The sequence below is a fragment of the Alosa sapidissima genome, chromosome 18, assembly GCF_018492685.1.
Source record: "Alosa sapidissima isolate fAloSap1 chromosome 18, fAloSap1.pri, whole genome shotgun sequence".
In the NCBI taxonomy this organism is placed as follows: Eukaryota; Metazoa; Chordata; class Actinopteri; order Clupeiformes; family Clupeidae; genus Alosa; species Alosa sapidissima.
The window spans coordinates 18,327,661-18,339,280 of NC_055974.1; the positions used below are offsets into that span (position 1 = coordinate 18,327,661).

Consider the following 11,620-nt stretch of genomic DNA (forward strand, 5'->3'; position numbering starts at 1 on the left):
GACATTTATGATTGCAACACCACATTCAACACCCAGAGTGACTAGATCGATATCTGCAGTGTCAGATCAACATTTGATTCACACATATAGTGTAAGCACTTTTTTGCTGCGCTCTGCTCTAAGAAAAGAAAAAGGATCAAGTAAAGGTGTGAAAGACAGTTGCACACCCTCAAAAGCCAGATATAAAAACAGAGCAAAGGATACTAAATCATCCATGTTTGTAATACACTCTACCCTTGAGTTATCAGTTCCTGCAGCGCTAAAGGGTCACAAAGAATAGACATTGGTGAGTCCAATTTTTCTGACTTTGTAAAGCTTATTGAACACTCAGTAAATGGATTGTTAGAGGACCATGATGAACAATTAGATGAAAGGGTAATGTCCTATAATCATGGACTGCACTGTTTATAGAGAGCCTAGGTCATATTGAAACAGGGGCAGGTTAAGATATGGGTAATAAGTGAAAGATTACCGCTCATCTGGATTGGTAGGTAGCTTATTAAATATATAAGAAAAATCTGCACACTCCAGTCTGTGCAAAAAAAGTTTTTACTTTGAATCTGCAAGCTTTCGGTTGGCAGACCTTTTTCAGGCAGAGTAGATCCTGTACTCAGCAGGTCAAGATATGAAAATGGAGAGCAGAGTGCTTAAATCGTAAATAAGACATTACATAAATTATAAATATGACTTTTAACTTACAGTAACTCATTGGCTGCCAGCCATTTTCAGAGAGCCCCATACTGCCAAGCGTTTTACAGCATTTTGACTGATTTTCCAAGACCCAAAGAACAGTGAGTTCTATGACTGGAAAAAAGGAAAAAGGAAAAAAAAAAGTTTGTTTCTACCTTTCTACCGTTCTTTAGTAATTGGCAGTAGAACATAGGCCGGTTTCATCTGTTTTTGACCGAAAAATGGAGAAAACAAGCTTTTTGTGAAAATAATAAGAAGAATAGAATAAGAATATATACTCCTTTGATCCTGTGAGGGAAATCTGGTCTCTGCATTTATCCCAATCCGTGAATTAGTGAAACACACAGAGCACACACACAGTGAGGTGAAGCACACACTAATCCCAGCGCAGTGAGCTGCCTGCATCAACAGTGGCGCTCGGGGAGCAGTGAGGGTTTAGGTGCCTTGCTCAAGGGCACTTCAGCCGTGCCTACTGGTCGGGGTTTGAACCGGCAACCCTCCAGTTACAGGTCCGAAGTGCTAACCAGTAGGCCACGGCTGCCCCCTCAAAATAAAACTTTTTTTTGCTGACACCTCCAACACCTCCAACATCTGAAAAGTGGTTTCCTTCCATAAAACAGCAAAAACAACATTAAGAAAGGTTGATAGCAAAATAATAATTTATTTGCAAATACATAACCAAATAAATAGTTAATGTGAAAATTATACAATTTGTTACAGGTATGTATGTCTGTATGCTGATTGTTTCCAGTTTCATAGAAACAAGGGTGTTAAATTTGCAGTAACTACAAAATCAAATCTAATGTTAAGGCATCGCATTGTTTCTCCATTTCTTGTTCACTTTATGTATCAGGCAGCTGATCCAAATGTAACCCCACATGGATAGCATGGAACCATCGTTTTTCGTTTTGATCTGTAGCCCCCGCTGTACTGGACCCCCGAAAGGAGGGTAGGGCAGACACAGTTTTCTGTGAATATCTTGAGAACCGTAGGGCCTAGGATGACCAATTTTTTCCGTATGTTTGCCTCCAGGGGTCATGTTAACCCATTCCATGTGAACACATGTGCATAAACAGATACACACGCACACACATACATTCACAGTAATCATACGTATGACACATACTCATACACATGTTGTGGGCAGCCGTGGCCCACTGGTTAGCACTCTGGAACCGGAGGGTTGCCAGTTCAAGCCCCGACCAGTGGGCCGCGGCTGAAGTGCCCTTGAGCAAGGCACCTAACCCCTCACTGCTCCCCGAGCGCCGCCGTTGTAGCAGGCAGCTCACTGCGCCGGGATTAGTGTGTGCTTCACCTCACTGTGTGTTCACTGTGTGCTGTTTGTGTTTCACTAATTCAGCGATTGGGTTAAATGCAGAGACCAAATTTCCCTCACGGGATCAAAAAAGTATATACTTATATATATACTCACACAGTAGACATATGTACGCATGCATGCTAATGCACAAACACACAAGCACGCACACACACACACACACACATAAACATAAACGTGTACATGCACACAGTTCAAGAATTTCTCAGAATTATGAACAGGCAAGATGGGGGTGGGGTTGTATAAAATGAATTTTACATGTGAAATCTATGAACTAATCATGTTTTGGTACTTGTTGTCTAGCAGATACCAGTGAGAATTGAGTGTGGATAATGCAATTTAGTGAGACAGTTAGAATCATATAGGCCTTTCAGCGTGATTTATTTTTGTGGGAAAAATGTGCTGGACTGGGCGGCGGTCATATTTTGTACCGCTCTGCGGTACATCTAGTTTTTATCCACAAATTGTTTACAATATTAGAGTATGCCAAAATCTTGAGATTGACAAGAAATTCCTTCAGGTGCAGGCCTACTACAGAGTTAATAACAAGATCTCACCATGTTTAACATACCTTGCATGCATATTGATGAGATAATCATACTGTATATCACCATGCGGGTCTGACATTGTAAGTGTCGGTTTCATGCATTCACAGTATTCTGAATGCTCAAGGCACTTGAGTAGTTAGTTAGTTGTTAGGTAGTTAGTTGTTTAGCAAAATATTTGTTTAATGCCATGATTTTGTATCCTTATTAGAATTATTGAATTGATGGAAAATATCATAGATTATATTTTCAGCAAAAAAGTGAAATATTCAATGGAAACATAATGCTGATTATAAAAAATAATCTTTCAGTGATTTACTGGTATTATAATCTCACAATAAAAACAATGATGATAAATCCAACCTTAAAGGGAATCTGATTTATTCTGAGAAAAAGGAAAAAGCCTCCTATTGATAATAAAACAGCTCATAATAATATTCTCCTATGACACCCCATGAAGTTGGAGAATACAAAGCAAAGGATTTAAGACCAATCGTCTTTACAAAATCTACCCAGGTCGTCCAGATTCCAAAAAATGCAGTTTTTCCTAAATAACTACCTGAATCGCCCCTCTCTTCAGTTAAGATGTTCAGAACTGCACCAAATTAAATTGTATGTGTATGATTAACCTGACATGCTCTGGGGGTATGCCAAGTTTTGTAGAATTAAGTTATATGTACATTTAGTGACTGTACACTCATTGGCCTGTAGATGGTGGTGCACACATATACACACAAACACAGGCATGCACATACTATCGGTATCGGCAATTAGAATGGCCGATACATAATGACAAATTCAGTAGGATTAAAGGAAAACCAAATATTCATCATCATTTGGCAGCATTTCCAGTATTGGCGTTATGTAGTCGTTTGTCCACCAGATGGCGCATCGTTGCAGTGAGACGTAATTTTGTTGGAAGTTAATCTAAAGTGGGTTGGAAAGACAAGGGCAACACTGTAGTTTACCGCAGAGAACGTCTAATAAGGGTAGGATGATTTCCACATGAAATGTAATTCCCATTTCTTCTTGAAGCCGAAATAAATCTGAGAATGTTTATCGGACATGCTTGGTTTTTACTGCAGGTAGGCTACGTTAATCTTGTAAGTTATAGCCTAGGAGGTAGGTAAATTAACGTTACCGTTAGCATTGGTTGAGTGATGGAGGCCAATTTGATTATGTATTTGTAGAAAAACATTAATGCGGTTATAGGCTACCAAGCAAATTGATAACAGCACTAATTCTATCTTTCGACTGTCATCCCATTCTCTTATGACCATAACCTAGGCTACTATAGGAGCTAAGTGAGTTAGCCACAACACGTTCGCTAACGTGATGGTTTTCTTATGGAAAATAGGCTATACCCAGACGGCACACATAAATCTTACCGATGTCGGGCCGATGAATGCCGTTACAGTCTAGAAGACATCGCATAGGAAGCGTTTGCTCATTGGCAAGACATCGCTGGGATGTCGGCAAATCATCGAAAACGACAATGAGCCAATGTTTCAACGACTCATCAAAGCTATGCCACCCCGGCTTATACGACCTTTATTTATTTAGGTCGGAACTTGAGATTGCACATTTTACACTAGGCTATAAATGATTAGATCTATAAAGACACAAGAAAGATGCCAGAAATATTTTCAATTCATTTTATTGAATGTTTAAAAAAGTCTGAATGATGAAAAAATGCTGTTAGAAAATGTTCCCCCAAAAATCAGGTTCTTCTCCTGCAAGAGACAAAAACAACAATTAATTCACCGCAATTGAATCACTTTCATCTTTAAAGTCTACCCTTACCGATTGCTGATAATTAAATTTTCATAGATACAGAGAACCACTAACTGTTACCGAGCTCGGAGAAATAGATTTCAAACCCATTAGCATTACCTCAGCTGATATTTCAATCAAGCAGAGGCGAGCTAATGCTGTTACTTGGCTAGCGCGCTAACGCCGGCCAAAACACGAACTCTGGAAGTGACTAGAGAAAGTTGGGACTGAAACGTAGCCTACATTTGCTTTGGGAACTTCGGCTGATGCATATATCTGTGCATTCCCTCTGTGCAAAGGCGTTATGATGACACGACCAGCAGGTTAGCTCAGCCAAGACAGTAACGTTAGCTAATAGCCTAGCTCCCACTCCTCTCCATACAAAAACGACAGCCTTTCCTGGGTTAAGTCTCACGGTCAAATAATAACTTGCTATTCTTACACCCAAGCATATTGCTGTCCTTGTACCGGTAATCATGGATGCTGTAGTGTTAACATTTCGCCATAGCCGCTAGCTAGGTTTAACCAGAGAATGTCTAATAGGAAGAGAATTGGCACTGTCTGGTTACTTCCGGTTTCTGGACTGGTTGCAGTTCCTGCTCAGATTCCACTTGAGGGCGCTCGCAGGCGAGTGCAGAATGCATGGAGGTCTATGGACCCAGGGACATGGCCTGAGATTGAATGACACCATGTCCATTTCCATGTCCCCATTTCAATTGTGGGGGTGAGAAAATTATTCCTTTGGGATGTGTTTCTTTTTTTGTTTCAAATGTTTTTCTTGGATTTCATGATGCCATGCACCTAAAGGTTCATTAGGCCTTAAAAACAGCCTCACAATATCACAGCCCCTCCACCATAATTCTCATTAAGCATGGGGTTCTTTTCAGAATAGTCATTCTTCTACAGTATGTACACTAAACCCACCTAAAATGTTTCTTGCCAAAGAGCGCAATGTTTTTTTTTATTTCATCTGACAATAAACTACAATTCCATACAAAGTCACTGTACCATTCAGTACAGTAACTCCTGCCGTTTATACATGTACAATAATTTGAAAGGTTTTTACCTGCCATGCCTCTAAATAATCTATTGCAGTTAGTTTTGGACTTGCAAGACTTGTTCCCTACGAGTTGGGTGAGGGAGACACAGTACTAACTTCTGGCATTCCTCTCCCTGTTTTTTAATAAGGGTAAGGCTATTTGCACCCCTGGTACAATTAGCAGTGTATGCTATTCGTACCCTGGTGCACACAGCAATGTGTTCTATTAATACCTTGTCTGGTACAAATATCAGTGTATGCTACAGTATTTGCACTGTAATATGCAATGTAATACAAAAAAAAAAAAAAAAACGAGCAACATGTTTTGTTGTTACGTCACAGGGTGTGAATAGCTCAGCTGTGTAATAGACACTCTGAATAAGGTATGCTGTTAATGCATACCTTAATGCATTAATGTATAGTTAGAAGTGGATGCTATTTGTACCCTGGTGTATATAGTAATGTATGCTATTTACACCCTGGTGCATGAACTAGCTAATTGTTGCAATCAAAACTTCCGTTTGAGAACCGATTTCTTGTTTAAATTGCGCCACTTCTCTCCAGAGACGTTGGTACACGTGCACGCTCACTCTGCCAAAACGCATCATGCAGGAATCAAACCCCAGTCTCCCACATACTAAACCATGTCCATGACCACTGCACTATCTACTTCCACATCTACATGGGTGTTTGGAGGTAAACTTATAGTTTATAGGCCTGAGCGTCATATTCCCAAAATTTCTGTTAATTAACAAATTGACGGTTGTATGTGTTCACTGAACGAAGATTATTAAAATAAAACACAACTTTTCAATCTAAAACTTAATTTGAACATATATTAGTGCCGAAACCTTTCAGAATTCTTCACTTACTGCTGACGAAGAAAAAAAATGTCTGCCATGATTTTTGTGCACGTGAGCAACGTCTTTTGTTGTTATGTCACAGGGTGTGAATAGCTCATCTGTGTGGCCAAGGCTATTCGTACCAGGGGTGTAAATAGACACTCCGTTTTAATAACTTTTGGAAGTCGATAATATTCCAAATGTTTTTTTCTCGGTCTGATCTAATGGCACAACCTAAAACAAAGCAATAATTAACCATTTTTTCTTGACAACATTTGTTATCTACTTAAGTGCCTGTGCTTTGTTGTGATGTGGAGTATCTCCGATATGGCGACTTACGGTTTAATGACGCGTCGTGGAAACCCTCAATAGGCCAATCTGTAAAATACAACAGAAGCTCAAAGCTAGCGATCCTATGCTCCACTTACATGTACGAAGAGGAGAGACAGCGCACTCACCACTCTCTACTGCTGACAGCAAACTGAAGCCAATGAGGTTCTCACATTGCGGTCCACTGGACATAATGCACACTGTTGAGCCAGCGGTTTCACCTACACACACGTTGAAAACTGACTAGGGGATTTAGCTTGATATGTAACAGTGTGCCTCCCACGGCACACCTACCCCCTTCCCCCACCTCCCCCCAACATTCTAAATCAATTGTTTCAACACCATATGAAAGCTTGGACTCTTGGACTTACTACTGTATGTCCTGTATGCACAGAAATCCATAGAAATTGAATATTCATGTTGTTTTATCCAATATTAGTTGTGCAGATGCATAGTCCATCTTATACACACCTATGAACCAACAAAGAAAATGCAAAAATAGAGAGTTTTGTCTATTTATTCCATATTTTGTGTAGTCAAGAAACCCCAGAGTATTACCTTTCATTCGAGACCAGGCTTTTGCTTCTACACCAAGAGGTTGCCACACAGTAAGGCTTTTATTGTCAGTATGCATTTTGGGTAACCAAAAGTCCTATGGGGAGTTTCCATAGGGCATTTTACAAAACACATGAGCATACCTTGATTGTTTACAGGGACAGTTGTGCAGTGTGTTCCTTTTTCAAAATAAAAGTTTGATTTGTAATTAGAATAATTGTATAATATTCCAAACACCATGAAAAAAAAGCCCCCTAATGTAAGCAATAAGCCATCAACAACTTTATGCTACCCATAATGGAGAAAATAATGTGCCACAGAGAAAATACAGGATTTATCATAGTGCATATCATATGAGATGTCCTACAATAAAGCCAGTTACAGTGGAAAATGAAAGATCCAAGGTGATATACACAACCTCTCTCTAGAGCTCTTATTGTGTCTTTCTTCATTTTCTTTAACTCATGCTGAAGAAATTACACACACACACACATACAATCCATAAAATGCAGATGCTAAACTGAACGTTAAGTCACATGTAAACATAGCGTTATCAAAGCTATACCATCAGTACATTGCTGCAAGAATTTGCGATGTTGGCTCTTTAACATATTCAGGTTTTGAGTTGAAAAACAATGTGGGGCTGTGACCCAGAGGGTGGGGAATATGATTGCCTATTAAATGACTGAGGAAACTAAATATTAATATTTACACTATAAATGTATTTACACTATAAATCTGATTTCGTTTTCTGGGATCAGTTGTATGTTGTACCATTACACAGTAAAGTAGTGATAATGTTGTAAAGCAAGGTTAGATGATGACCACACTCCACAGTCCACACACTACACACACACACACTCTCTCTCTCTCTTTGGAGACATTTTCACATCAACATTTTCTCAAAAACGTTTGAAAAAAGGTCAAATGATAAAGAACCAATACGTAACAGTTTTACCTTAAAATAACAGCTTCAATATCATAGGGAGAATGGCATCCCTGTCACTGTGCACCCAGAATATATGGCATTGTAATACATAACTGATGACGGGAAAAGTGACTTCTTTTATTACTTTTTGACACACCCATTGTTTTGTAATGTGCAGGGCAGCATAATAGACTGTCATGGAACTTTACACTTAATGGATAGTGTTGAAACGTGATAAGGGGTATAAGCACTTGCAAAAAGGAGCTTTAATGATCTCCCACACCACACAAATACAGCACAGCAATAGAATGTAGTTAATTTACTTAAAAATAACAGTTTCAAACTCAGTACTAATTTATAGACAGAGAATGCCTATGCCTGCCTCATACATACTTTTCAGCTGCTTGTGTACGATCTAAGCTAACTACAGACCTCTCTTTCTCTCTCTCGCTCCCTCCCTCTCTCACCCTTCATTTTCTATCCTAAAACTCATTGTCCTTGGCTCATGTTGTATGCAGAATGCGTGATTTGTACCCTACAGCAGTGTTTTTCAACCTTTTTTGTGCCACGGCACACTTTTGACACTTAAAATGTTCCACGGCACACTAACATCCTGTGTGAAGAAAAAATAAACATACCATAGCCTAAAATTTCAAATAATACACAGATATGGCCTTATTATGGCTTCTATGCTAGACCTGCTCAATAAAACAAGCGCCCTCTGTTTCATTTGTAGGTGACTATATCTAATTTAATTGTTGTTATGAACTGGATATGTGATGATTCTGTGAATACTGGATATCGGGCCCCGTTGTACAATGCCTGGCTGCATACCACAAATAGTGCAATCATACAATCAATGAGAGCATGTGGTTATAAATTCTTTGATGCAACAGTTGCTTTTCTGGACCAGTGAGTGACATTTGGGTAAATTTCTGCGGCACACCTGATGATCTTTCACGGCACACTAGTGTGCCCCGGCACAGTGGTTGAAAAACACTGCCCTACAGTATATAACAATTGTTCATAGTGGGCGAAACATGCACATAAGATTGTGATCTCTCTCTCTATCTGTCTCTCTCTCTCTCATTCATTCACAGACACACACACACACACACACACACACTGTCCCAAACAGTTCTACTAACTTATAAGTATTGTTGGTGTTTTACTTAAAACCATGGTATTTAGTTAACCCAGCAAGACACTTTTGAGTTATCTTAGTGAAGTGAGGTAGTGAGGTTTTAATTGTATTCGATTATATGTTTTTGAGTAAACATTGCCCATTACATCTTCATTTTTGAGTAACCAGTCATAAGTCGCTAGTCGTGTCTGACGTCATCAACATCATCAATGTCTTCGGAAAAACCAAGATGGCTACTATTAGGCGAATATACACCAGTCATGGCTTCTATACCAAAGATAAGTGAAAAATGTATGACACCTTAAATGACACCTTGAGATAATTTGAGAGACAATAATCTGAACTCCTAAAATTAATATTAAAAATAATCATGAAGGAAGATCTGACATAAGTTCTTCCACATCTTAGGGGCCAAATCTACAAAGTTGTCACACTCAAGTGTGACTCTGGAGCAGCCAGCAAACCTTGATGAAGGCATCTGATTGGTCGCCAACGAACATGTTAGCCAATTCAAATTTGCTCTGCAGAGCATATTCAAAGTTGCTAACAGATTTGTCTGGGTTAGATGGGTTCACCCAGGCTACCATGGATATATAGCAGTTTAAAGAGGTGTTGAGACACACATACATTTTGTACAGAACAGGCTTGAGAAAGACTAAAGGAGTAACCACCATAAGGATGTTATGTAAAGTTTGAGAAACATTTTGTTCTGGTGGGAGTGGCTGAGGTTGGGGATGGGGAAGGGAGAACCAGAAGAAAAAAAAAATCACATTTATGTAATTTATGAATAAATTAGCATGTATCTGCAATCCATTCATTCAAAATAAAAAATCCATTTATATATAATGTTTCTTTTCAAACACAGATTACATTCTTCAGCTTTTAGGAATGTGGAAATGGGAACACTAGTGGTTTGTTCCACACAGCAGAATTGAAGTAACTGTTTAAGCCTGGTCTCTTTCTCATCCACAGACTCAACCTAAAACACTCTATCAATGAGTAACACATAGGGAACACACTGCACACAAGAGAGGTAGAGATAACCAAGGATAAGAGACCAGTGTTCTGGGATCCTACCTGTCACCCACAGGTGTGATCACACAGGGTGCACAATTTAACACCGACAAACTCAACATGGTGAGACTGTCTTTATTTGTTGTGGCGCGGTGATGGAAGCCATTAGCATCAAGACCTCCTGTCTAGTCCCTCTGGTCATTCTTCCCATTCTCTCTCTGGCCAGAGTGACCACATTTGACCAGTGCAACCAGTTCTTTCTGAATGGATTGAGCCCCACTGTCCTGACGGATCCCAGCAACAGCGATCGCTACCAGCAGATATGCCAGTGCCTCCTCGACCAGAACGGGAGTCCACAGTACTTCTACGCCACCCTGTATGACACTCAGAACAAGATACCCATCTATTCAGCGTATAATCTCAGCCACATCAATTTGAACAGGGAGGATCGCTGGTATGTTGAGCCACAGGTTAGTGTAATTGTCTCTCTCTCTCTCTCTCTCTCTGTGGTTGTGGTTTATGGGTTTTTATGTGGTTTATTTCACTGTTGAAGATGTAAATAAAGGAAAATAAGGCACATAAATAAATACATAAATAGTAATTAAAGAAATCCTACATCCCAAATAAGCAATCTTGATATACAGTATCCACATTCAAACATTTCCAGCCCTGTGACCTCACTATCCTCCCCCTTGATTCCTGATAGATTGACGGTGGCCAGTTTGAGTGCATGGGAGGGCAAAACCAGATCCCCATAGCCAACCGTGGGCAGAAGCAGGCTCTGAACAGAGACTATGATGGCTCTGGCTATGACAAAGGCCACCTGTTCCCGGTGTTCCACACGTCCACCAAAGACGCCATGCTGGCAACCTCCACCCTGACCAACGCCGCCCCACAGGACCCCACCTTTAACAGGGGCAGGTGGAGGGTCCACGAGGAAGAGCTGGTGGAGCTGGCTAAGGACTGCCTTCGAGCCTTCACAGTCACTGGAGTCGTGCCTGGGAACAGCCACATCGGGGATGGAGTGAGGGTGGCCAAGCACTACTGGAGCGCCCTCTGCTGTCTGAAAAAGGAAGGGCATCTCTCTCGAGCGTTCATAGGACCAGATAATAACGGGCAGGTTCAGGGATTAAGTGTGAAGGACTTGGAAACACGGCTGAGTGGATCAGACCATTTCAACACTGTATTTACTGTGTTCAGGGGTGGATGTTGACCATTGCAAGATCATAGCTTTGTCTTGACTTTAGATTCATGTTGTATTTACAATAAATAAGAAATATTGTTTTGTTGTCCAGTTTTTATGTTTCTTATTTCTAAAATGGATAGTTCCATTCCTTGGTTATGATTGGCCAATTTATGTCACTGTAAAACCCAGTGCAATGTTGACCGCCTTTCATTCTACCTGTCTGCGCCACCAATTGATA

General features: G+C 40.1%; 1 protein-coding gene across 1 annotated transcript; it reads left to right on the top strand.

The window, feature by feature from the left end:
• The first annotated feature begins 215 nt into the window (after positions 1-215).
• Positions 216-11,416, top strand: wu:fd46g04 (endonuclease domain-containing 1 protein). Its single transcript, XM_042069338.1, has 3 exons — positions 216-286; positions 10,155-10,666; positions 10,903-11,416. The coding sequence occupies exons 2-3, from the start codon at positions 10,352-10,354 to the stop codon at positions 11,407-11,409; spliced, it is 822 nt and encodes a 273-aa protein (XP_041925272.1). The 5' UTR covers positions 216-286; positions 10,155-10,351; the 3' UTR covers positions 11,410-11,416.
• The last annotated feature ends 204 nt before the right edge of the window (positions 11,417-11,620 follow it).

Coding starts and splice junctions, on each gene's coding strand:
- wu:fd46g04 (XM_042069338.1), top strand. CDS start 10,352: ATGGAAGCCATTAGCATCAAGACCTCCTGTCTAGTCCCTCTGGTCATT. Junction 10,667..10,902: donor GCTGGTATGTTGAGCCACAG/GTTAGTGTAATT, acceptor GATTCCTGATAG/ATTGACGGTGGCCAGTTTGA.